Raw genomic sequence first — 27,860 nt, forward strand, 5'->3', positions numbered from 1 at the left:
AGAACCACTGAGCTAAATCCCCGGCCCTGTAAGGATTCTTTATATGTCCTAAATACAGGTCTTTTATTATATTATGACTTTCAAGTATTTCCTCACATTCTGTGTGTTGTCCATTTACTTTCTTAATAGCATCCTTTGGAGTACAAAATTTAAAATTTTGATGAAATCCAGTTTATCTATTTACTCTTTTGTTGCTGCTTTGTGAAGTCTTATTTAACGATCAATTGCCAAATCCAAAGAAATGCAGATTTATCCTTCCATTTTGTTTTAAAAGTCTTATAGTTTTACTTCTTACATTTAGGTCTTTGATGCATTTTGAGTTAATTTTGTAATTCGATGTAAGAGTCCAACATCATTCTTTTGCATGTTACTATGCAGTTGCCCCAGCACCATTTGTTGGAAAAGTCTTCAGTTATGTCTTTGTATAACTATTTTAGTGATTGCTACAGGTATTAAATTATATATACAGAACTTATCAAGCCTACTGGCATCAACATCTTAAAGCTCAAGTTAAGAATCAAGACCTAATCTTCCTTTATGTCTCCTACCTTCCCCCACTTGTAATAGTCTTACATATTTCTTCTACATACATTGAAAATTATATTAGTGCTGGAATTTTTGCTTCATGGTCAAATATAATTGGGAAAACCAAGATGCAACAGAATAGATCAAACAGAAGAAATAGAAATAAGCCTAAAAGAGGAAGGATATACTAAACTCTCATCTCATTTTTCAATTAGGACAAGTAGACAATAAATACAGACAAAGAGCAAGGGTTCGTGACCATTTTAGAGAAACTAAGAGGCTCAATGAACCATTGCTCCTTAGGCCTCAATGTCCACCTTCATGTACATTAGTATTTTGTACATAACTAGGCATCTGTTACATCCTCTAGTAGATCCATGAATCCCAAGTGAAGAATCACTGATAGGGAAGACTTTAATCATAAACTAGCTCAATCAGTGAAAAAGGCTGGACACACAGAATCCCTCAATAGATGAGGCCTGTTGTTACCATTAGAACTAGAAGGTTGAGTTTATGGTTACACACTCGATCTTGTATTTTGCAGAGTCAGTCTTCTTTGCAGTGCTCCTGGACCAAATACAAAGATGGATACTACCCAAATGCCACTAAGAACACTTGAATTAAACACAAAAGATAGAACATATATTGTCCATTTGTGATCATTAATCATGTGGTGGTTAACTTGATTGGATGGAGAATGCCTAGAAGATTAGTAAATGTGCTTCTGTGTGTGCCTGTGGAATATTTTCAGAGATGATTAGCATGGGAGCCAGGAAACTGAAGGAGAAAGTCCCCACTGATTATGGGTGGCATGATCCAGTAGGCTTACAGCTCAACGAAATGAGAGGAGAAAGAAGTTGGCCAGCACTTTGAAAAGCTCCATTACTGCTTGAGCAAGTCTTTTGCTAATGCCATCCACTATGGACATCAGACTCCAGTTTCTTTAGCCTTTCAGTGTGGACTCATATCAGTGACCCTCCAGGGAATGTCTAGGCTTTAAGTCTTAGACTGTCCCTCCTGTTTTGGGGCTTCCTGCTTCTTAGACTGAATGGGCACTGGATCCTCTGAGTCTCCAGCATGCAGATGGCCATTGTAGACTCTCCACCTCTGATCCTGCAAGCCTATCTAATAACTTCTCTTGCATATATATTTTTTTTCTGTTGATTCTGCTCCTCTAGAGAACCCTAATACACCGCCTCTGTTGACCACAATTCAATAATATCAACATGTGAATAACACAAGTTTATGTTAAAAGAAAAGGAAAGCTACTCAGAAATGAAAAAACCAAACCCAAACCCAAAGCCAACCTTCAAAATAGACCTTGGGCCCAGGAAGAAATCAACTGTATTAATTAGGGTTCTCTAGAGGAACAGAATCAATAGAAAAAAATATATAATCACATATATATATATTTAATAGGTAGAAATTATTTTTGAGACAGGGTCTCACTATGTAGTTCAGACTGACCCTAAATTCACTATGTAGCCCAGGCTGGCCTTGAACTCATGGTGATTCTCCTGCCTGTGCCTCTCAAGTGCTGGGTTTACAGGTGTGCGCCTCCATGTACAGTTATTAGGTGGGTTCATTAGGTAGGCTTACAGGATCAGAAGCAGAAGAGCCATAGTAGTCATCTGTGGGATCACAGGCAGAAGAATCCAAAATGGCCACCCTCATGATACACAGAGCTGGAGGATCCACTAGCAGTGGAAATTTTAAGGCCTGAAAGCTCACTGTAGAGTTACCAGTGTGCATCTGTCATGAAAGGCTGAAGAGTCTGCATTGAAAGGCTGAAGGGTCTATGCTGGATGACCAAAGGAACTACAGACCAATGTCTGAAGGCAATGGTGCAGACGGGAGGCCCTCCAGAAAAGGAATACTTCCTTCTTCTTTCTGTTTTTATTCCATGCAAGTTACAAGCCAATTAATTGTTACCACCTGCTTCGAGGGTGGGTCTGCTCCCCTCAGTTTGCTGGCCTACATATCTATTATCCAAAGACACACCCAGAGGTTTACTGATCTGCTAGGCAGGCCATTCTTACCCAAGTCAGGTTGATATATCACAATTAACATTTACATCAGGATGTGAGGACAATCTGGCTGTGATCTGTCATTTCATTGACCATCAGGGTTGATTTAGCTGATCTGGCTGGCTGGAGGGCTTCCTTTCCCTCCCTCCCTCCATGTGTGTCCCTTCTGGAGCTGTGTGCTAGGTTGAAGAGGACGACCACCCCTTATAGAGCAGGATCATTGGGATAGAGAAGTAGCTATGCTCCCCTGCTAGAACCTCCAAACAATAACATCAATAAATGTGATCATATTGCCATGAAGAAGTTGTTGGGATTTCTACCTGTGTCCCTGAGTGCAAGGGTTTCTTGGTTTACTGGTGTCTGGTCATCCTTGGGCCATTTTTTTTCTCAGCAGAGTAAAGGACAGACTTGGAAGTTCCTGCAGGCACTGAGACATGCAGGAAGATCTGAGGACAAAGGCCAGAGTAGAAGAGCTGCCTGGGAGCAGAGCCAGGGAAGATGATGATTGATTGTGGCAATGGGCCCTTATTGTGAAGTTAATTATAAGGAAAATGAATTCTGGAAGACAGAAGCTTTACCAATGGATGCATTAAATGGAACTGGGGATAACTGGGCAGTCCTAAATGGAAATGAAGATCGATATTTGTTGCTTTGAATTGTATAGACCAGGAGGCACAGAATGCAAGATACACAATAGAAAGTAAGAATAAGTCATATGGAAAGTGAAGGGGAAGGAATATGCTACAGAGCAAGAAAGGATAAGGAACAGTCCAGTTAGAGCAAGGTTATTAACTGAGCTGTATTCTGCTGGCCCCAGAAGGAGCTGGAACAAAATTGAACGAAGAGCTGAAAGATAGATGGCTATGAGTTAGAAGATCAGAAGTAAGGAAGGAGGAAGGACTACCAGGGAAGCACTCCTTGGATTTGTACTGACAAGGAGGTGTCTTAAAAAGACCACTTCTATAGTGTTCTCTTTGAATTAGTAGATTGAATGTGAGAGGAAAACAAGCAATGAAGGCCATGAAGACAGGTAACAGAGACACATTTGTAACTCAGGTCTAGGAAGGAATTCTGGAGCCATGCAGAGCTTGCAGGAGAGAGCAGTAGATGTGATCATGGGCAAAGATGAATGGAGTTCTGAAAGAATGTTGAAATGGTTGGAGTGAGGAACTTCTAAATCTTTCATAAAAGAAAGCTTGAGGGGCTGGGGATTTAGCTCAGCGGTTCGGTGGCCTGCCTTGCAAGCGCAAGGACTCGAATTCAATCCCCGGTATCAAAAAAAAAAAAAAGCAAGCAAGCTCGAGTTTATGTTCCAAACAAATCATTGTGCGGCAAAGAGAACTACAAAGAGTAGTACATTTCCCAGAAAATTATGCAAAAATTCTGCTCATAAGAGGTGATAAGTTAAATACCAAGCATGCAGTAGCTAATGTACCATTCATTGATTAGCTGACGTTAACAAGCTGCCTTTTGTGTGCCTGGCACAATGGTCATCATAATGACAGCTAAAACCTAGCATCAGATGATCTCTGACCTACGTTCTGCACATACACCTGTTTGTTTAATCTTCTCAACAACACTGAGAAGGATGTAAATAGTTGCACAAGGCAGGGATGGCAGGATGGTGAGCCATGTGATGCACTCATCTCAGATGCTAAATTTAAATGGAGTGAGAAAAAAGCCTCAGTAATCAAGAAAAATAATATGTTAATGCAATTTTTTTTAAAACATCAACATTAATGCAAAAAATCTATGATGAGCAAATTACCACCATTTTAAATAGAGACAAGAATAACAAGGTCATAGCTTGTAAGTGGCAGAGCTAGGATCCATATCCAGGCAGTTTGGCTACAGAAAACATGCCATTAATCACTAACTCCATACTAGATTCAAAATGGATCAGTAGGCTGCACTGCCTTTTCCTCCACTCTATGCCTAGCACCCAGCTCAGGGTCTAGCACCTCGGAGGTCTGCAGTTAATGTTTGTTGAATGAAGACATGGGCTTTGCTCTCAAAAGTGTTCATATTCACCCAGGTACCTGTTGTAGGATTCACCATACATCTTATATTACACCCTGTTAACATTGTGAACATATTAATATATTGCTACAGTTTGAATATGGTTGGTCCTATCTCAAACTCATGTTAAAATCTATTTGCCATGGGGAACTTATTGGAAGTTGGGGCCTCTGAGACATGATTAAGAATGATTAATTCTTTTCTTAAGGGAATTTATGGGAATGTGCTGGTTATCATAAGAGCAGGTTGTTATCAAGTAATCCTAGAAACTTGTGCTTGTCTCTTCCATAAGTATCTGCTCACCGTTCAGATTTTCCACATCAGATTTTCCAATTATGGTGAAACACCACATGAGGCTCTCATGGGATGTGACCAACTGGGCAGGGACTTCTCAGCCTCCAGAACTGTTCACTCAATAAATGTCTTCCCTTTGCAAATTATCCAGTATCAGGTATTCTGTTATAGCAACAGAAAAAAGCCATGAGCATCAGGATCCCAGAGCTAGGAAGAATGACTTCAGTCTTGTGGCACTGTGACAGGCTTTAAGAGAGGGAAACATTTGAATAGAACCTTAAAGAATGTCTAGGCTTTCTCCAGGTAGGTTGTGACCTTGCAACACTGCTGGATCTTCACACATTGTTGAGTAAAGAAAGCTTGGCTGTAGAATGATATTATAATGTGATACCTTCTGTGAACTGAACTCCAAGTGTGCACAAAGGTAAATATGTGTTCATTGAAAGATCTGGATCGTGAATTAGTCAGCTTTCCATTACTGTACCAATAATAAATAACTTAAGAAGAGGAAAAGTTTGTTTTGACTCGTAGTTTTGGAGGTTTTAGTGTAGGGTCTGTTGACCCAGATGTGAGGCAATATGTCATGGACAGACCATAGGGTGGAGCAAAACTGCTCACTTCATGGCTAGGAAGAGAAGGAGAGGAAAGAACCAGGTAACACAACCCCCTTTGAGAGCACATCCCCCAGTGACCTAGGGTTCTCACTAGGCCCCACCTCTTAAAGTTTCCACTGCTTTTCAGTAGCACCAGGCTGAGGACTGAGAATTTAACACACAGGTCTTTAGAGAACCTTCCGGATACAAGCTTTAACAAGCAACAGTCTCTGGCAGGGCCACAGGAGGGAGCAGGAAGCTGGAGAAGCTGGAGCGAAGGGGCTTCGTCCTTACTTGCAATGTTTAACTTTTTTAAAAATCAAAGAAAAGAAAAATTACTTGTGTAATTAAACATTATTTTATATAATAGATCAAGGAGGATGTCCATGAACCTAGATGGAGTAGTTTCCAAAGTATATCAAGTACAAGCTCCTACCTTTTGTGTTCTTTTTGGCTAAAAAATGGAACATGGGAAGAACAAACCAGAGATGATCAAAATGCATGCATATGGGAGTAATGATCGTGGAGAAAATATGGGATGAAAGAGCCAGTTCTTTGTTTTTTTTGGTTTTTTAAATTTTTTTGGTACCAGGGATTGAATTTAGGACCATGCACTTGTGAGCCAGGTGTGGCGCCACTGAGTTAAATCCCTGGCCCAAACAAACCAATTCTTTTGAGGGGATACTGGGGATTGAACTTGGCTCCTTGTGCTTGTGAGGCAGGCTCTGGAACCACTGAGCTAAATCCCCAGCCCCCTGAACAAACCATTTTTAATAGGTTTGACTTTTAAACCATGTAAATGACATACTGAATCAGAATTTTTTTTAATAATTAGGGCTAGGAGTACAGCTCAGTGGTAGAACATTTGCCAGCCATGTGCAAGACCCTGAGTTCAACCTCTAGTACCACTAAAAATAATTTAAAATTAAAAGATAAAAATGATGGGAAAAGCAATCTTATCCTTGAAAACAAACAAAAACCAATGGGAATCTGTGGTACGAACCACACAAACAGTGGAAATAATTTTAGGCCTATGACTACCCCCTCTTAAAAGGATGTATTTTCAAAATGAAAAGAACCTCAAGTAAATCATAAACTTGCCTTAGGAGAGTTTCTGGTGATGTTGTTGGTAGTAGCAGTGTGTGCACTGTGGACTAGAGTTAGTATCCTGATGTTACTGCAAGCCACTTGTCACTATGGTAGAAAAGAGGTGCAAATATTGAATTAGAGAAAGTGCCTCAGGATTTTAGGTGATTTTAACATGTAGCCAAGGTGGTGAACCGCTGCTCTGAAGCCCATACTATGGGTTCATTATAGAACCCACAACGTGGGAAGAGAGAGTTGAGTGACTCATACTCACCAGTTCTTAGCCTGGGGACATGCAGAACTTTTCTCTCCTTGTTCTTTTTTCTCTTCCTTCTTTAACCCATTTCTAGCCCCTCTCCCATGGTGAGAGATTAATATACAGATGGTCAGTGGCCAGTCTGATTGTTAAAACAGAACTCAGAAATATAGCCTGCCACAACCAGCCCAGGAAATCAGCCCCCATCAGTATATAGGAGTTAGGATAGTAGTAGAATGTTAGCCTGCTCTCTCTGGTAACACCCCAGAAAGTCAAACGATAACCCCTGGAACAATTGGCCAAAACTGCCAGTGCTTGGTTAATAACTGGTATTGCCCTCATTTTTGCCCCTGCTTCCAAAGTAGGAACAACCATAGAAATCCAAAGACTACCTGCACAGGATGCTTCACTATTATTCAGTTACCTACAGCTTCCCCAGCCAAGGCGCACCAGCAACCATCCCTTCTTTCCACACTTTAGCTTTCCCACTCCTCTGCCTGCTTTGGAGTCTCTGCCAAATGCAGGCGATGGAGGCTGACTCACTTGCTGCAGGCAGCTCTGGTGAAGTCTCTGCTTCTCTCATTTGGTTGGTCTTAGTTTCTTCCCACAATAGGAAACCAGTCTACTGGGTTGGGCACAGCTGCTTCTGCTTGTGAACCTCTCAGTAGATGTGCCGTGCTATTTTGTATTGGTGGCGCTGGGTTGTCACCCTCAACCTGTTCTTACTGCCTCCTCCAGGGTTCTGCTTTTCAGATCCATCAAGGCTGCTCTGTGTACATCTCCGTGACTCTATCCACCACTCCAGCTGTGAGTATAGGTGCTGCCCTCTCCTCTCTGGGGCCCCCAGCAACAGTCTGGCCACTGTTCTCTGGCCCACACACTCTGCCAGACACTTCCGCTCTCCTGTCACCAGCCACAAGGTCTTGGGTGTCTACAAGGGCCTGAGAAATATTAGGGAACAAATGGAACATTTGATGAGCTGTACTACCCTTTCCATAGCAGAAATGGTGGTTCAGTATTTAATTAAAAGTACTACCTGGGCTGCAGCAGCCACTGAAGAGCAGCAGCCATGGCTCTACCCCATGGCCATGGGCCTCAGTAAAGGCCACAAGGTGACAAAGAATGTGAGCAAACTGAGGCACAGCCGCTGCTGTGGGTGCCTCACCAAGCACACCAAGTTTGTGTGGGACATGATTTGGGAGGTGTGCGGCTTCACCTGCTATGAGTGGCGTGCCATGGAGCTGCTCAAGGTGTCCAAGGACAAACGAGCCCTGGAGTTCATCAAGAAAAGGGTGGGGACACACGTCCGAGCCAAGAGGAAGTGTGAGGAGCTGAGCAATGTGCTGGCCACCATGAGGAAAGCAGCTGCCAAGAAGGACTGAGCCCCTCTCCTCTGTGCAGAATAAATCATTGCACAACAACAACAACAACAACAACAACAAAAAGTGCTACCTGACACCTATTAGCATTGTACTAAATGCTTAATGTATTTAGTAATCCAGGTATTACATGCCAGGAATTATACTAAATAAGCCAGGAGCTACACAAAATGTTTCATATTATCTTGCAAAGGTACACTTACTATCTCTAATTTAAAGATGAGGGAAGTGGGGCCCAGAGAGGTTCAGTGACTGGGTTAATGTCACACAGCTGGTAAGTGGCAGAGCTGGGATGTGAACCCAGGTATTCTGATTCATAACCTGCTCCCCCGCTTTGGTACTGGGAATTGAACCTCAAAGCCTTTACACTGAATTACATTCTTTGCCCTTTAAAAAATAAATTAAAAATTTGAGACAGGATCTCACTTAATTGCTAAGTTGCCCAGGCTGGGCTTGAGTTTGTGATCCACCTGCCTAAGCCCCCAGAGGGCTGGGATTATAGCTGTGTGTCATGATGCCCGGTAAGACACTGAATCCTTTTTTCTTTCTTTCTTTTTAAAAACATATGTCTGTAATACATGATGAACAGTCATGGTTGAGAGTTGGTGCATATACATGTTGCATCTTACTGATTTTTACTTCTTCCCTTCCCTTCTCTTCCTCTCTTGATCCTCTTCCCATCTCCAGAAGGTCTATCTCCCTGTTTCCCATCATCTGTCTTTTAAAACCTGCATTCTTAGCCACTGTGCACCCCAGCTTGAAGGGTGGGCTGGATACTAATGACGGGCCGTAGTTCAGTGCAGCTCTGAGGACTAGGCTGGAGGGGATGCATTATGCCAGGAACTGCAGGGGCCTGGGATGCTGTCCTGTGGCTGTGGGCACCCTTGGGGCTGTGTGCAGGGTGGCACCCTTTGGCTGGAGCTCCTCTGCCTGTTAGGTGGACAGGAGCTGGGAGGAGGCCGGAGAGGCAGGGCAAGGGCTGAGGAGGGCAGTGCCAAGACTACAGCCTGGTTTAGGGGACAGAGAGGAAGGAGGAAAGTGAAGCCACAGGACTCGTCGCTCCTCTTGTCTTCAGTCACCGACACACCAGTGGCAAGTGGCTGATGCCTTCCAAAATGTATCAAGCTCAAGAAGAGTTAGCAGGGTTGGCAGGTGCTTGGGACTGAGGCTGCGGGAACAGGAGCAATGGAATCGGAGGCTGGGGTGTAGGGAGCTGAAGGGAGGGGCTGCGAGAGGAGAGCTCCTGGATGGTCATCTACTTCCCATGCCTGAGTCTCAACTGAGGACACACGTGGTACTTACTATGTTTTTTTTGTTTTGTTTTTTGGTACTGGGGATTGAACTTGGGTCCTCGCGCTTGCAAGGCAGGCGGCGGAAACACTGAGCTAAATCCCCAGCTTCTGCGAGCTACTGTGGAGGCGAATTAAGCGAAGTGGTCCAGCCAACATCCTTAGGGCAGCGCGTGCATGGAGCACTGTCAGATTTGGGTAGCGGGTGGCTGCTCTCCTAGGGGAGCTACGATATCTGCTGTCGAAGCCAGCTCTGTCTACCAAACAAAATGCCACTGACTGGGTGGCTTAACCGGAGGTTCATTCCCCATGGTTCTGGGGGCTTGAAGTTCAAGATCGAGGTGCTGGCCGATGCGGTTTCTTGGTATGCAGGCAGACTCTCTCACTGTGTCTTCACATGCTGACGTCCCTTCTTATAAGGGCACTAACTTTCTAATGAGGGCCCACTCTCATGACCTCATCCAGCCCCAGTTACCGGTACCAAAGGTCCCATCTGCACACACCAGCACTGTGGCCATTAGGGCTCGTACACTTTTTGGGATGATATTACAGGTTGAACCAAGGGCCTTCATACCCATTCCCAGCCTTTCATATTTTGTGACAAGGTCTTGCTAAGTTGCCCAGGCTGGCCTTGAACTTGAGATCCACCTGCCTCAGCCTCCCAGAGTGCTGGGATTACAGGTGTATGCCACACTGTCCGGGGGGGGCTTCCATGTTTTGAGCGATCATCATTTACTCTGTAGATGTGGGACAGAGACTATGCTCAATGTTTTCACTCTTTTCCTTCTTCTCCCTCAGCTGGAATATAGGGTCGGGGCTTTGGGACTGTGGTTTTGCTACTGAATAACTGAATGACCTTGACCGGAGCTGCCAACTTCTTGGAGCCTCAGTTCTCTCCTCTGTGGAATGGGGTCTTCTGAGGTGGCTATCAGGCTTAAATGAGATGGCAAATGAAAGGAGCTTAGCACACAGTAGGTGCTCATTAAACCTACTGTTTGTTGTGTAGGTTTGGGCTGTTGCCTCTTCTCTGGGTTCTTCAGCCAGGAGTCCCCTGTTTCTGATTTCTGCCAGCTGGGGGCAGTAACTGCCTTCTTCTTCTTCTTCTTTTTTTTTCATGTGCTCACTGGAGAAAAGCAGGCAGACTTACCAGCAGAGGGCTTGTCACCTCTCCTGAAGGCATCCTCAGGCGGCCCCCAGAGAGGAAATCCTGGGTGTGTGGCAAAACCATCAGACTGTAATGCATTTTTCATTTGGTTGCTGCCTCACACTAAACAAAAGGTGACTTCTCTAAGGACTCCTGCTAGGGACCGGGTCTCCCAGAAAATGTGTCTGAGGACAGAGGTGAGCCCCGCTGTATGTTCCTTGGGAAAGAGGAGCTGTCTGGTGGCAGAGGCATAGTTGAGGATGCTGGGGCTGTCACTGTCATGGACATGCATCTTACCAGCCATTCACCTTCTGCTCTGAACCCTACGATGCAGAGGGTGCGGGGAAGACTCAGCCCCAGCCTTAAGTCAAGTTCCACTCATTCAGTGTTCAAGGGTTTTGCAGGGGCGGGGTTGACGCCCAAATGCTGCTCTGTTCAGAAGAGGTGATGGGGAAACACTCTCTGTCCTCCAAATGATGCCAGGGCCCCATGGGGTCAGAGTAGGCGAGTGACTTGCTCAGGGTCAACAGCTAGCAAGGGGCAGGCTGGATTTGAACCAGGTTGAGGTCTCCGAGGAATCCCAAGCTGCCTGTGCGGAGTGTCCACGTGGGGCCCAGGCCTGGGCCGGGACCCTGGAAGACACAGTGAGAGCCGCCAGCCTGGTTGGTCAGATAGGACACACCTGTGTGGTGTGCTTATTACCAACCTCCGAAACCCTGATCTCATGAGAAAGAGAAGCCCGGAGAAGGAAAATGGAGAAAGAAAAACAGGGTCCTCAAACTGATGATTCAAAAATAGAATGTGTGCGCGCGCACGCGCGCGCGCGCGCGCGTGTGTGTGTGTGTGTGTGTGTGTGTGTGTGCGCGTGTGTGTTCTCACTTACAGTCTCACTTTGTAGTTCAGGATGGCCTTATACTTGCAGTGGTGCTCCTGCCTCAGCCCCCTGAGTTCTGAGATTATAGGTATGTGCTGCCATGCTTGGCTAGTTTATATTTCTTAGAACCATTCTTGTTAGTTATTCAACTAAACATATTTTTTGTGACCACTTTGTTTTCCTATAGTTTTTATTTTTAATGATTGGTGTCACGGACACAATCTGCGTTCTGAATTCACACTTAGTTGAGTCTGAATTGTGATTGTCGCTAAACAAGCTGAACTTGGACGAATAATCTGAGTCTCATCTTAACCTATGAAATAGGGAAATCAGAGTATTTTTCTAAAGAGGTTCTTTAGAAAGCTTTTGAAATGCACTTTTCATTATGAGAAATTTCAAACACAAATAAAAACACAAAGATTAACGCAGTTTCAGGTCCCCGGTGCTCAGCTCACAGCCAGAACAGTCTCTGCCTTCTGGCCACACATCCCACCATTTTTCTCTCACATCGCCCTTTCACACCGGATTATTTTGAAGACAGTCCTTGACGTTGCTCCATTTCACTTGCAAGTATTAATATGTATCTCTAAAAGGTAAGAGCTCTCTTTTGAAATGTAACTTTGGCGAGGTTTTATGGGGCTGATGTTTTGTGGCCAGGTTTTTAGTAAAATGTCTGGCTGTGAGGAGAGCGTCCGTGTCCCGCCATGAGAGCGTTCAGGACAAACGGTAAGAAGAGGCTGGGTGCGTTCGCTTAGGGATTACTGCTGGACCATTTGAACAAGGCTGGGGTACCAGGCCACTGCTCTATGGGCCGGTTACAGTTAGAACCGGGGTGCTTGCTGGGAGGACCCCGTGTGCTGAGCAGTGCTCTCACCACCCTGGAGGGGAGAATGGCCATCGTCATCCAAATGCAAGGGCAAAAGAGGCACAGCAGCAATGACAGAGCTGGAGTTTGAATTCAAGCCTGTCTGACTTGGTGCCCTGTCCCGTCCCGGGCTGTAATCTTCAATTCTACTTGGCTTCTCTGTTTGGATGACAAATTCTTCAAGGTAAGGACTTTGCCTTAGAGATCTGCATTTCCGCAACACCCAGCTGCCAGACGATTGGCAGACTGATAGAATCCAAGTAATCTCTGAGACTGGTGCACAAACAAAGCTTATTATCGCTGCATCACCTTCCTCCTTCTCCTCCTTCTCCTTGATTTGCACAAATGATCGCTTGATAAATATCTATACAGAGGACAGGCCTCAGACATCAGGGATGTAGAAGACACAGTTTGTCCCCACAGTTGTTGATACAGTGTGTGCCAGGAATTAGTTCACACACCAGCACCTGGACAGGAAAGTGGATGGGCACCTGACTGCCGAGGAGGGCCATTTCCTCTCCGCTTGGTAGCCTCATGTTGCGCATGAAAACAAAGATGTGGATACGAGCTTAGGAAATATTTCTTCATGCCCTCTTTATTGCCAAGAACAGGACTAGGAGCTGGGGGGGTCTGTAGGGAACATGGCAGAGGGGCAGACAGGCAATATATGGCAAAGGAAGGAATGCCCAAGGCATATTTCCAGAAAGTGATATGTGCTGGGTGGAAATAAACAGGGCACATCATAGAGAGTAGCAGGGAACACGGAGTCTACTTTGGATGCGGTGAACAGAGGAGATGTCTCCAAGAAGGTGACATCTGTGCTATGATCTGAAGCCTGAGCAGCAGGCAGCCAAGGAGGAAGCCACAGAAAGCTCATTCTAGGCAGAGGGAACTACACATGCAAAGGCCTTGGGGTCAGAACAAAGTCGGCACATTTGTGGTAGCGAGAAAGTCCATGTGACTTCAGCATGCTGGGCAAGAAGGGGCAGGGGTTGAATCACAAGAAAATTTGTCAGCCAGGGTAAGAGTTTGGATTTTACTCCCAGTGTGATGGGAAACCAGTGGGTAATTTTTAAGCATGATATGGTTCAACCTTAACATATTTTAGCAAGCAAAATTCCCACTATGGGCCTGTGAGGCAGTGGGGGTTGGTTCCTCTAACTGGGCCCCAATGCCACTCTGGCCCTCACCCCTTCATGGTGAGCCATGCTTCTGATCTGACACCGGTCTGAGTGAAGTTGGCTCTTCGCCTTCCTGGTACCTCACTGCCTCTATCCCAAGGATGCTTCCAAAAGCTCAGCCATGGCCCTCCATGACACCCATTACTTTGTGGCTGAACTTCAACAGCTTGAACATGATTGGCCCCAGGACTCTGGCTCTGTTCATCCTGTGGTGTGGCCTCCTACCTCTGCCATGTACCCACAGATGTCTTTCTGAGCTCTGATGCTTGGTCATGCTGTTCCTGTGATCTAGAATGTTTTCTCTTGCTGGATGGCTTGAATCCCTGATCATTCACTTGGGCCCCACTTAAAGACAGTTTCTCTTGAAGTCTGCCCTGATTTCCCAGTGCTTGGCAAAGTGTCTACTTCAACTGGCACACTTTTTGTGGTACATAACAGAACCAAAAGGACCTTAAGCAAAGAGAAATGTATCGCTTCATGTAACAAGCAGTCTGGAGGTTGGACAGTTCCAGGATCAGTTGAGTCAGGCACAACCAGGTCTTTCCGTTTTTTTTGCCCTCTCATTTGTTGTTGGTGAGTCTTCTCTTGGTTGAAAAACAGCTGCCACAGCTCCGGACACATCTATGATATTTAGAGAGGAAATAGTAATTCCTTGCTTGTAGTACAGAGGAAAAGCTGCAGATTTGCTCTCAGGCTCTGTGGCCAGAATTGATCAGATCATCTGCACATTCTAATCTAATTCTAGACAAAAAAAACTATAGGATTATTTGATGAACACAAGTCAATCACATTCCCTGGGTTTCTGTCTTAGATCATCTCCTTGATTTTTTTTTTTCTAGAGACAGAACTAAAGTCTGTGTACATGTTAGGCAAGTGTTCTACAAGGGAGCTGCATCTCCAGCCCCCAAATTGGGTTTTATTAGTGAAAGTAAGGTCATCAGCCAGTGTGGCAGCCAGCCTCCAAGATGTAGCCCAGTGATCCTATAATCATACCCTGTCCCCTCACAGTGTATTGGACGCTTGCTCCTATAACAGGGCAGAACCTCTGAGATTCAGTTCCTGTCTTGGCTGCTTTCTGTTCAGTCCTGTGCTGCCTGTTGCTCTTGAGTCGCTTGCTCTGGGAAAACTGCATCGCAAGTGGCCCTGTAGAGTGCACTGGTCAACAGCAACAGAAACCTCCAGCCATCAGCTACGAGAGTTGCCTGGAAGCAGATCCCCTTGCCCCTTTGGCGACTGTGGACCTGCTCATGGCCTGGCTTTGGCCATGAGAGACTGAGCCAGAGCCCCCAGGAGAGTGCCTCCTAGTTCCTGATCCTGGGAAACCATGTGAGACAATGGAATGCTGCCAAGTTTGGGGGTTATGTGGCAGAGGACAAGTACTCCAGACTGTGTGTTCCCTGTGCCTTCAAACTGCCATCAGGGCACTGTTTCATAAGCTGTGTTTGTTCCCCCACAAGCTTGTGAATGGCCTGATTTTCTACTTGTTTATGCACAAGGGTCCAGAGTGTGTATGTGTGTGCATGACTATGTGCGTGTGTGTGTGTGTGTGTGTGTGTGTGTGTGTGTGTGTGTGTGTGTGATTTCTTCAAGTATCCTTCTTATGGACTCTCCTTGGACCAGGGGTCTTATTTCCTCTGTGTCTTAGAGGGCTTGGCATGGAGAGGCCTCAGACAATTCAGAGGGAGCCAATGGAATGAAGAGGATGCTGGGGTGGGTGAGATCTCACTTGGCTGCCATGGCAACTGCAGCGTGGAGCACTCCATGTAGCCCGGGCCTCACGGGGAGCAGAGAGATTTCATAGTAATCTTGTTGTGAAATGGCCTGGGGAGGTGGAGGGTGGCTTCTGGCCATCTTGGAAAGTGGACCCTCAAAGTGTGGGGCACAGAAAGGGGAGGCAGATTGGAGCACCTTGCTACCCAGAGCTCTTCCAGATACAGAAGCCTCTACCTCCATGTCCACAACTCTTCAGATTTGTTTTTTGTCTGCTGAAGACCTACTAGGTGGAAATCTCTTGGCTAAGCACTTTTTGCACAGCTCTGCTTGATGAGCCCCAAGAGGGCAGGGGCTGTGCCTGTCTTGTCAGTAACACAAATGCCTCACATCACATGGTAGGTGCATAAAACATGTTTTGTGACTGAATGAATGAAAGGACTTTTTGAGCAACCTTTGCTGATTCTTCACATAAAAGATAAAAACGAGGCTGCATACAGTGACTCAGGCCTATAATCCCAGCTTGGTTCTGCTAAAAAATAACAGTGTTTATTTGAAGTACCTGCCTCCGTCTTCTCTTCTGCCAAGTGGGAATAATAGCAGAACATACCTCATGGGGTGCCATGGCTTGAATGCCTCCCTTAATTCTACATTCATATGTTAATAGTATGTGGAGGGCCACAGTATTTGCAGAGGGCTCTTTGCAGTCAATTAAGATTAGATGTAACTGTACTGTATACTTTAAAAGTACCAATGAACTCAATGAAAAAAAAAAAAAGATCAAATGAGGTGGTGAGGGTGGAGCCCATGATGGCATTAGGGTCTTTATAAGAAGGGAGGAGAGACCTGAAGTCATGTACTTGCTTTGTCTTGCCATATGATGCCCTCTGCCCTATTTTCATGCAGGAAGAAGGCCCCACCAGATTCTGGTGTCATGTCGTGGGACTTTCTGTTCTCAAGAGCTGAGAGTCAAATAAACACGTTCTTTCTTATCAATTACCCAATCCCAAGTATTTTGTTACAGGAGCAGAAAGGTTTTGTGTCACTCACTGGGTTCCTGCATGTAAAGTACTAGAATCTATGTCTATCCTGTGGGGAGCAGAGCTCTGCAGTGGCAAACCTGCACTAGATTCCCAGGAGAAGGAGCCTCGGATGGGCTGGGAGGAGGAGGGGCAGGTGGACCATTCCCTGCTGGAGGCGGGAGCATGCAGTTAGGCACTTGGAATCCCCACCCTGCAGTGTTCATCAGAAGGGACATTTGATACAAAAGACTTGTCCTCTGTGTGAGGCCCTTGGGTTCTGAGAGTTGGTGGTGGTGTGCTGGGCCCATTGTCTCCATTCCTTGACAGTTCCAGACAAAGCCAAGTGTGGCTTGGGACAGGGGTTTCTGAATTTCAATAAGATTGTTGGAATTGTTCAGAGAATCTTTTTTATGTTATTTATATCATCAAAATGCAGAACACATGCTAATTTTTAAAATTGTTATCAAAAGGCTTGTTTGTCGTTGGGGTTGGATATGTCCAGAAAATATTTCCTTCCTCAGTAGTAGACCCATGAAACCTTCTTCTGTTGGAAGCCTCACCTGCACCGTCCCCCATATGTTGGATTCTGTAAATTATAGCAATATGATGACGATGGTAATTAGAAGACATCCACAGACTTCCCTTTGGCCAAAGACCATAAGAAAATGCTTTTAGGGCTGGGGATTTGGCTCAGTGGTTCTGCAGCCTGCCTCGAAAGCACAAGGGCTGGAGTTTGATCCCTGGTACCAAAAAAAAAAAAAAAAAAAAAAAAGCTTTTATCCCAGATGCTTCAGGCTTCCAGAAACTTCTGCAGCCCTAGGTGCTAGGCCCATGGGAGTCACCACCTCTGGAGAGGTAAGTGGAGGTAAGAACTTTTGTGCTTCCTACTGTACAGAGGGGTCTGTCCCTCTCCTCCTTCCTCTTCTGCTATTCTGCCAAGAGACAAGCAGTCAACAGCTTGGATATCTTCTTCTCACAGCAGCACACTGGGATTGTTACTTAACTATGCTCACATATTTGTTTTTTTTAAAGTTAATTTTTAGTTGTGAGGGTGGAGAAGAAAATGAAATGTTATAGATGACACTGAAGTCACTACTCCCAGAGATAGATCATTGACAGTGGGCTCTGCAACCTTATAGAGCTTCCTGTGCATTTGTAGCAGGCTGTTGGCCTCCCTGGCAATGGGTTCCAGGACTAAAGCATGCCCCCTGAGGACACCCGAATCAGTGGTGCTCAAGTCAGCTATAAAATGGTGTAGTAGTTGCACAGAACTTTCAATCATCTCCAGCTGACTTATAACACCTAATACAGTATAAATGATGTGTGTTAGTCAGCTTTTTATTGCTCTAGCAAGTACCTGAGATAATCAACTTATAAGGGGGAAAGAGTTTACATTGGCTTATAGTTTTGGAGGATCCAGTCAGTGGTCTGTCAGCTTTTGGCCTGTGGTGAGGCAGCACATCATGTCAGGAACCTGTAGTGGATGGAGCAAAGCTATTCATCTCATGACTGTGATGAAAAAAAAAAAAAAAAGAGGAAGAGTTTGGGATCCCAATAGCCCTTTCAAGGACATGACCTAAAGACCTCCAATCAGGTCCCCTCTCTTTCAACCACCTCCAAGTAGCATCAATTGGGACCATGCCTCTAAGATGTGGGTCTTTGGGGGACATTCCAGATCCAAGTGGACATATCCAGATCCCGGTCAAAAGCTATAATACCGCAGGGTTTAGGAAACAGTGATAAGAAAATAAAGTCTGTGCAGTGCAGATGTGTTTTTCTTTTCTGGAATAATTTTGGTCCAAGGTTGGTTGAATTGAGAATGTGACACCTGTGGGTGGGGGGGATTTCTATTAACAGAGCTCTGTGTCATGCTGCTTTTGCTGCATGTGGAAGATTGTCACATGTGACTGGAATGGCTGTACATGTTGGTGATTCCACTTTGGTGTTTGTCTTAGTTACTTTTCTTGTTGCTGAGACAAAATACCCAATATCCACTAATTAAAGGAGGAAAGGTTTATTTCAGCTCACAGTTTGTAGAGGTTTCAGTCCATAGTCATCTGGTCCGAAGACAGGGTGGTTCCGAGGCAGACGGCATTGGAGAGGAGAAATAGCTCATCAAGTCGCAGGCAGAAGGCAGAGAGCAGTAGCTGCAGCAGCAGCCTGCCTTCTTCCTATCCCTTTATATTCCATCCAGGCTATCAGCCTATTTTTTAGTACCACTCACATTCAGGGTGGTGTTTTGATTATCCACACCCTTAGTCCTAATATCATACCCTTAGTCCACATTCACATACCTTAGATCCAGCCACCTCTCAAAAGCCCACCTATAACTGCATGAGGCTTTGGGGGGACATCGAGACACAGCCATAACCATATTGCTAGGCAGTAAGTGGCAGGAGGTGATACTGCCTCTGTGCTGCTCTGTGCTGCTCCTCCCGATGTCCCAGCCACTGGTATACAGCAGGTGCTTTCTGGGCCCCTCTCCGATGCCTGGCTTCCATCCCCAGACACTACCTTGTAATCTTAGCACTTGGTTGTCACATTGGATGTTTATATGCCACCATTATTCCTACCAGATATTCATGGGTGTCTAGAGAGAGCAATGGTCCAGGAGGCCAGAGCCTTTTTTGGTAGTCTCAGGAGAAGGTAAGAGGGGAGAGGCAACTCTTTGACCATAGGAAGAGGAAAACTGGGCTCCAGAGTGCCTTGAGGAAGAAGCAGCAAGTTGTAGTGTGGGGGTGCAGGTAAAGAGGATCCTCAGCCCTCAGTCAGGGGGCTGGGATCGAAGTCACCAAGAAGGATGTCAGTGCCTTCCCAACACAGGAGTGAGATGTCCCACTTATGCCAAGAAAGTAGATCTGGTGGGCAATCTAGGGGCATACCAGGAGGGAAACAGATCATCTGAGCAAAGGGGTCAGGAAACCTACTTCCTCTATGCGTTAGGTACACATTATAGGAGACCATGCTTTTGGGCTGGGCCCCAACAGACCAGACTAAAAATCAAAATGAAGTCACTTATGTCAAAATTCCCTATCACCAAGCCCAAACTAAACTGTCCTCCGATTTTCCTGGAAATCAGGAGAGAGAAACAACCAAGTCTCCCAAACAGGCCAGTTTCAGCTGGCATGATAATGAAGTGCCTCTGCCTTAATCCTTCCATACACAAAAAACGGTGACCTGTAGTGACCTAGTATTTACCAGTTATTTTCTACTCTTCTGTTTCCTTGTCCCTACCTTCCTAGCCAAGTAATTCTGAAATGACCAATTTCCTTTCTGTGCTTTTTTCTTCTTCCTTCAGCCCTCTACTCAGCTCATTGGCACTTACTCTATTTTATGGGGTGAAATCTTGCCTGGTTCTAGAATAACAATAAAGCTAATGAAGATCTTCAAAGAAACCCTTGTCATTTTTTACCTTTGACAAATAGAATTAAGTATCAACCTGGACCTGAGTCCTGGCTCCGCCCCTTCTGGGGTTTGTTTTGCTGGGTTCCTGCCTGCTGGAGCTTCCCTTTTCTTCCCATGTTCTGGCTACACCCAGGGCACATTGTGCGTCCAACCTGCCTTAGGTCATATGTTCTGTGTGCCAAGAGCCCACCACGTGTGAGTTGGGGGTACCTGGCTCTGGGATGAAACTTCTCCATAGTTATTGATTGTATGCTGGGTGCAGCATCTCTTAGGATTCTCTGGTGGCAAGTGACAGAAGGAAAAGCTTAATGTAGCTGAGCAGCCCAGAGGTAGCTCCACCCAGGGCTTCTGGTTTCTCTCATCTATTTTGTGGGCTGCCTCCTTCCATGAGGCCCCTGTTACTGGACGGGCCATGCCTCTGTGGTCCCCAGGCAGCTGCAGTGCCCATGGTCATGTCTGTCTTCATTTCTGTGGAGCTAGGGTGCCAACAGCACTCAGCATTGCCAGCATACTCTGCGCTTGTTGTGACTGGTCGTCTTGGGAAGAGGCCTGGTCTGGATAGGACAGGTTAGGGCAGCTGGGCCACAGCTCTTCCAGGGGCCAGGCTGTCCCAGGTCAATCTTGGAGTGGGGTCAGTTGACTTCTCTGACTATCACAAGGCCCGAGGGCTGGAGAGGACGATGAGCAGCTGAACCCCAAGCCCAGTGTTCTCTGGGCCTCAGGAATATGGAGCCTCCAACTGTGCCCCCAAGGGCAGAAGAGGACATAAGTTTCCATAGACTGTGGGTGAAGGTGGAGGCCCCAGTGTCCACGAACACCTCAGGCCGGCCGGGTAGCCTGTATCAGTGAAGGAGAGTGTGCGATGACTGTAGCACTTTGAAAAATCACCTGGTGAGGATCTAAAACTCAGATTTCCCAGCAGAGAACAAGATCTGTCATTTCATGATGGAGGAAACAGGAAGTCCATGACTGGCTCATTTTGCACGGCTGACAGCCGAAGCCAGGATTCTGACTCCTGGGAAAGCCAGCATGCAAATGACAGTCAGATGTAAGACTGATGGCACCCAAGGTCACATCAGTGGCAGGTGGTGAGCAGAGGCTCCTACACGGAGGCGAGTGGAGTGTGTGTTGTAGGGCCTCCCCTGAGGTGCCTCTTTGATGTCCTGGGTGAGTGTCTCTGTGTCTGGAGGTGGTTCTGGGCCTTGGCCTGATTGGTGGGCCATCCCAGAATCCCTCTGGGTGTTGTCTCTCTGGTGTCCTAGGAAGAATGCAGACACAGAGCCAGACAGACCTGCCGTTTGTTAGCTGTGTGGCCGTGGGCAGGTTACTTCCTCCTCAACTGCGGAATGAGGTCGACCAACCAGCCTGCTCAGGGGACTGTGAAGAAGGGAGGAGATGAGATGCGTGAAGTATCCTGCGTGGTGTCCACAGCTAGTGTGCATGGCTCCCAGTGGGAAGTGGTGCTCAATCCCTGGGCACATGGTCGTCCCTGAGGTAGCCCAGGCTCAGTCTCAGGCTTGCATCTGAGGATTCCTGGAAGGAAAGAGGGTTCTGCCTGGCACCAGCTGGAATTGCTGCTAGAATGCTCTAAGCCAGCCTGGGCACGCTGTTCCTGGGGCCTGGTCTGCCCACTGACTGCCCACACCCATGGGAGGCCTGGACCTCAGCCAGGCCTCAAGGGCTTCGAGGGGGGCCTCAGGAGCCTGCTGAGATCAGCTACAGGATTAGGCCCAGTGAATCAACTAGAGGGAGGCCAAGTCAGGGGATCAAAACAAGACAGAGAAAAGCTTCTACCCCCCAGGGATTATGAGATGCCTTGAAAAGGACCCGTGCACCATCAGTTATTCATAAGCCCAGAGGAGCCTGAGCAGGAAGCACTCCTGGTCCAGTCAGTGGTTGTGCATCACTAGTCATGGGGCAGGGTGATAGGTAGGCAGTGGGAGTTGACCCACCTCACAGCAGACCCTTGGCTGGCCTCCTCCCTGAGCCTCAGAAGACCGAGTGAAAACCTGTGGTGACACAGAGGGTCTGCAAGTGGTGGCAGTTCTGCTTGGCACCAGGCCTTTCCACATCTGTTACGTAGTGGGGGCGGCACTGTACCGGGTGTAAGAATGGTGAGCACCACTGTATGGATGAGGAAACAGAGGCAGACAAGAAACGTGACTTGGCGCAGGTGACACAGCTATGAAGTGGCCAAAGTGGGACTGAGTGAAAAGGAATTCACACATCCAGAAGCAAACAGGTATTTGTTGAGCATCTACTATTTGCAGTGCACAAGCCAAGTCTCAGTCCTCTGGGGCTTATATTTTATTTACGAGGTGACAGACAATAAATAATGTGTTAAATGATTTTAAGTAAGGATGAATGCTATGCAGAAAAACAAATGGGTGAGGGAACACAAAATAAGAGAGAGGATGGTGTGCAGGGATAAGCTGCTGTTTTAGATGGGGTGGCCTGGCCCAAAGGCCTCTCTGCGGAGGTGATATTAGAGTCCGAATGAAATGAGGGATTGCGTAGACTTGCACCGTGCATGCCAGGGTCTCTTCTGCTGGCCCCAGGCAGCCCAGATTTCCTGGCCTATTTTCTCTCTCCAAAGCCACCGGATGAACCTGGAGCTCCTGATCCATGAAAGAAAGAGTGAAGACTTCACACATCCGGAGAGCTGCCCTGGTCCTCATCCTTTCTTCAGCACAGGTGTCCTGAGTCAGGCCTGGGGAATGGGAACGAGGTCCCAACCCCCACATGGCCTTTTGTTACCTCTGCACCACACAGGAGAAATCCCAGGCCCAGGGAGGGTGCACAGCTGACAGGGCAGCTCACTGCCACCCAGGCACTGGGCGTGTGTGTGTGGGTGAATGGGGCTTCTGGGACTCTCACAGGCCTGCTGTGGGGCTCTGGTCAGCACGAGCATCACAGCCCTAGCTGCAGTGTCCGAGGTGTTTTTCCTTGCCCAATGCTCACCCCTGCCCCTGGCTCATCTCCAGCTCAGGCTCCTTCTGGGACCTCAGGACTCCACAAACCATTAGCATTATCAGTCTGGTGGGAAGCCTGAGCCCTGCTGACCAGGGACTTTCTGGTGAGAAATTCCATTCCAGGCCTTCCTGACCCAGACCAGACCAGAGCTGTGAGAATAGAAACAGGGATTCTTCAGAAGGAAAATGAGACTGGGCCCCTTGGAAGTAGGTGTCAAATGTGTAAATATCAAATCATTTCTCTGGTGTGAGAAACTGAAAGAGTAAATAAGGATTAAAATGAGTAATTGATAACGTGAAATAGGAAGAAAAGGTCCAAAGGGGTAGGGGAAGTGGGAGGGGCGGGGCAAAGGAAAGAAGAGAAAGGAAAAAATATGAGATAAGAAATTAATGGAAACAAAGCCTTTGCAAATAGGGAGGAATGGAGGGGCTGAAGGGAGGGCAGGGGAAAAAATAAGAACCAAGATACATCATATAAAGGTACAAGATCCCAATGATGAATGTAACTGTATTGTATACCTAAAATGTACCAATAAAAGAACTTAAAAGAAGGAGAAGAAAAAAAAGAAAGAAGTAGATGCCAAAAGTCTTAAAATGTTTCCTTATCTTTTAGGTCACACAGCCGCTCCCCTCTTGGGATTTATCCACCGGAAGTCACGAGATGTATACAAGGATAAGCGTACACACAGTGGGAACCCACTGTCTAACCATCACCACTCATCTGTCCATGGTTGCTCTCTCTGTCTACCAATCTGTCAATCTAAATGCAGATATAGAGTATAGATAAGTAACAAAAGTATTGCTGTTGTACCTAAAAAATATCTTTCTAAAATCCAAGGGTGAAAATCTGCTTTCCATTTTCAGTGGGTATGTTGTACTGGGATTGGGGAGAAAGGGGGACTCTTCTCTGCTTCTCAACAGGGCCCTGAGAAATGTCAAGGTCAGGGTTCTCTGGAGTGTGTTAGTGACCCAGCATGGGATAACTGCCTGTAAAACCACACACATCCTGAGAAACTGAAAGTGTAAATAAGGATCAAAATGCATAATGGTTAATGTGAAATAGGAAGGAAAGGCCTAAAGGGGAAGGGGAACTGGGAGGGGTAGGAGAAAGGGAAGAAGGAAGAGGGAAAAATATGAAAAAATGGAAACAAAGTCTTTGTAAATAGGGAAGGGTGGAGGGGTTGAAGGGAGGGTAGGGGAAGGGGGAAAAATAAGAACCAAAATAGATTATGTAAAGGTACAAGATCCCAATGATGAATGCCATTATATTGTATACCTAAAATGTACCAATATACTTAAAAAATCACACACACACAACAAACCACAACCTCTTAAATGTTCTACTCTAGACAGATGGAGCCATGGTGATGCATGCTTTCTGGGATAGCACTCTAGGAACCTGAGGCAGGAAGATGTCAAATTTGATCTCAGCCTGGACAATTTAGCAGCTTAGTGATACCCTGTCTCAAAATTGCAAAGTGAAAAAAAGCAGTGAAGGTCCTGGGTTTGATCCTCAGTACTGAAAAACAAACAAACACCAAGCAACAACAAAGAGACAAATAACAAATCCAGGGGATTTGGAAATCTGGCCATTTCATGATACAGCTTGAGAACTTTTTAGCTTATTTAGAAAAGAATGAAGCAGTTCAATTATCGTAGAAAGAAAAAACAAAAATTGTAACGCCACTAAGAATAGCTGGGTTTTGCTCAATTTCCAAATATGGGTGCTTCATCCATGAGGAGCGTTTAAAAGGAGTGTGAAACAATGTCTGAGCCTCCAAGACTTCACTATCAGCTTGGGAGAAGCAGGGTGTGGGCAGTCCGTTCCGGTTGTAAGCAACAGAAACAGACTCTCTACCTGCAGCATGAAGGAATGTGCCAGAAGATTCTGCAGGGACACTGAGGCTCCAGGGAGAAGCTGCAGGCCTCAGAGGGGGTGGGGACTCTGGAGATGAGGGCAGCAGGAGTAGAGGGAGCTCTCAAATCCACAACAACTGTTGACAGATGAGCCTCATGGAGCCTGGGTGAGCGGCCTCACTGGGTCAGAAGGGGAGAGCACCCAGATGAGCAGCCCAGCAGACCATAGGCAGTGCTCCTGCTGTGGGCCTGGCAGACCCATGGCTCCGGGCCTACGTGAGAATCCAGACTCTGACTCTCAGGAGCTGTGTGTGTGTGTGTGTGTGTGTTGGGGGTGTTGCTCAGGCTGAGGATCCTGTTTTCTTTCCTCTAAAATGAGAACGATGGCAGCAGTTTTAGGGTGGGTGGAGACAAGGATTAAAGGAAATGCTGTTAAGTGGACTGGGAGATGATTTGAGCAGGAAGCGGGGATCGTGCTTTGGGGGTGCTGGGCTCACAGAGAAGAAAATCACAGAAGCACCCTAAACCAGCACAGAGTTTTAACCTGAGCTCCTCATGGCCCAGCCACTCCTTGGCTTCAGGAGTTGGGGTAACTTCCGCTCCCTCCTTGAGCCTCAGTTTCCACACTGACAGTGTAAAGAAAGTCTGCCCTGTCTGCTTCCCATGTGGTTGAGAGGACCCAGAGAGAAGCTGGACAGGCACTTTAGGGAGGAAAACAGAGATGGACTGGCCCTGCAGGAAGGACTGGCCCTGCAGGCACCAAGCGTGGGTGGGGGTCATTCCTGCGCCTCCCCACAGTGGGCGGGTGCTCAGTGCTAATAATAGCGTCATCCCCTGTGCACTGTGCCCTGGTGGGCTGTGGAGGAGGTGCCTCGGCCACAGAAGCAGCAGAAGGATGCAGGTCCAGGCCATATGGAGCCTCAGGGTGGGGACGGGTGCTTTGAAGGGGAACTGGGAACTGAACCCTTCTGAAATGAGGAGGGGTCCTGGAGGAGGAGACTCAGCTGAGGGCTGAGCCTGAGGGAAGTCACAGCAGTGCATGGAGGAAGAGTGCTCAGAGCAGGGGACAGCACTGCAAAAGCTCTTTGGTGGGAAAGAGAGAGATGAGCTGGGAAAACTCAGACCACTCAAAGCATATGGTAAGATTGCCAGAGAAAGCACAACCTCAAGAGGGGTCCAGAGGCAAGGACAGGGCCCCAGGACAAGCCAAGAAAACAGGTTCTTGCCCTCCTAGGCTCTGAGACTCAGAGAAGTTGAGTACTTTGCCTAAGAACATTCAGCCTGTTGAAGAGTCAAAGGAGGTTTACATTTAGGGTAGTGTGGCCTAGGATATACCTTGAGAACTGAGAATATGGTTGGAGAGCTGAGATAGATGTGTCTGCAGGCCATAGGGAGCCATAGAGGTCTTGGAGCACAGTAAGTTTCTGGTACCCAGCAGGGACATAGCTTCAGTGTCAGAGGGTTCAGGATGCTTGCCAGGGACAATGGGCCATGGCCTGTCGTGCCACGTGCCACATTTAGTTATGGTCAGCAGTAAACCTCAGACCTCTTTCACGGCAGCATGGACAGTGGGGATGGCATCTGGATTTAATTGGAAGTGGCTGCTGTGGCTGCTTTGCCCTTTGGAGGAGGAGGGGCAGTCTCTTCCATGACAGATCTGCTCCTGGGGGAGTGGGATGCGACATACAAGCCAGCAGTTTCACACCCAGCACCAGCCAGGAGGTGGCAAGGGTGGCAGGCACATTTATTTGCAGGGGCAGGTGGGTGAACTCAGATCTTTCTCAGCTCCAGAGCCCTCACGGGAGCTGCATAGCCCCAATGCTGACCTCGTGATATTTCTTTTCACAATTACCTTCCCTGTATGACGAATGTGCCCCAGTTTGCTTTTTAACAGTAGTGGTAGGAAATTCACTACAATCAGTTTTCAATAAATATATTAGAATAATAAACCACAATCCATTTTAAAAAGAGAAATCATTAGTCAAGAGTGTGGGTGCCAAAAATGCCAGCACACAAGTAGGCACAGGTTGGGGAGGGTTATCTCCCTTCAGGATGGCTCTAGGCTGAGGATTTCAGGATAGATCTTGGCTAGGGACTCTCATCCCCGTTCCACAGCTGGGAAAGCTGAGTCCTCAATACAGTGACTTAGCTTTGGCCCTCAGCCAGCTCTGCCTGGAACCACATGTCCTCTAACAGTCCTCCCTCCTGTCCTTCTACCCCATCTCTGGGTTCAAGAGTGTCTAGGCGTCTAGACAGTGCTTGGCAGTTCAGTTCTCTGGTTCTCTGGGTGTCAGGGGTTCTAATCCAGGCACCCGAACTACGCCTTGTGACTTGTGCCTTGGACAATTGTCTAATTTTCTCTGTTTGTGCTGCTCATCTTCAGATGGGAACAATACTTGAACCTCAGAGGAGTGTTCAAAGGATTTAATGAGATGGTATCTGTTATTAGTCCCAATTTAAAAGTGAGACGATGGACTCTCAGAGCCACAGGCCACTTGACCAAATTTGCGAAGATGGGAAGAGGAGGAGCTAGGCACAGACAGGTAGGAGGATCGGTGCCCAAAGTGCTGTTTGTAATGTGCTGCCTCCCTTCCATTGAGCACAGCTTTGTGCCGGGGGTGAGAAGAAACAGAGACAGCCTGGAAAGCTACCGAATGGCATGGTGTGTTCATGGGGAGGGAGCTCGGTTTTCTTTAGGCAGGAGCTTGGGGACTCTGCCAAGATCCCCAGAAGCAGTAGGGTCGGCTAGGAGGGCGGCCACTTTCCTGTGGGAAAATGTAGGGCGTTTCCACTTATAGTCTGGTAATTGGGCCCCGCGAGGTCCAGAGCTCAGATGATGTCATCCTGTCTCTGTGGCCTTGGGGGCTTAGGGAGCCTCTGGGGAAAGAGCGGTGGAGGAGGAAGGGCCAGGGGGCAGAATCTGGAAGAATGACAGATGAGTTTGGGTGGGTGTGGACTGTGGCCAAGGACGGAGCCACTGAGGCAGGACAGCCCACGGCAGGAAATGCACATCCGAGTCCACACAGTGTGGCTGGAACCAAGTGTGGGTGGCAGATGCTGGGTGGTGAGAGAATGAGCGAGCAAGCCAGTGAGCGAGTGAGGGACATGTGAGTGGATGGGGGTTTTAGGGCTGCACCAAGCTGTGGAGATGGATTCCTAGAAGGCAGCTATGACATTGGATGGGGCTCAGCTCGCAGATGTCACTTACCAGCTGTGCCACTCTGGGCTTCTATCTTGACCTCTCTGAGCTGCTATTCAGCAATGGGTTTCCAACCCCACATCCATTTCCCAAGTCATCTTTGCTAAGGAAATCCAGATTCTTCTCAGAATGACAATGCAGTCATTCTGGTTCCTTGGCATCC

The 27,860-nt window shown here is 47.0% G+C and overlaps 1 protein-coding gene across 1 annotated transcript; it reads left to right on the forward strand.

The window, feature by feature from the left end:
- The first annotated feature begins 7,804 nt into the window (after positions 1-7,804).
- Positions 7,805-8,182, forward strand: LOC104860986 (60S ribosomal protein L36). Its single transcript, XM_010622312.1, has one exon. It carries the CDS (start codon positions 7,805-7,807, stop codon positions 8,180-8,182), a length of 378 nt encoding a protein of 125 aa, XP_010620614.1.
- The last annotated feature ends 19,678 nt before the right edge of the window (positions 8,183-27,860 follow it).

This window comes from Fukomys damarensis, unplaced genomic scaffold (assembly GCF_012274545.1).
Source record: "Fukomys damarensis isolate Sample0158 unplaced genomic scaffold, DMR_v1.0_HiC HiC_scaffold_9, whole genome shotgun sequence".
NCBI classification, from domain to species: domain Eukaryota; kingdom Metazoa; phylum Chordata; class Mammalia; order Rodentia; family Bathyergidae; genus Fukomys; species Fukomys damarensis.

Bases quoted from the DNA above. Each gene is read 5' to 3' on its own strand.
- LOC104860986 (XM_010622312.1), top strand. From the start codon at position 7,805: ATGGTGGTTCAGTATTTAATTAAAAGTACTACCTGGGCTGCAGCAGCC.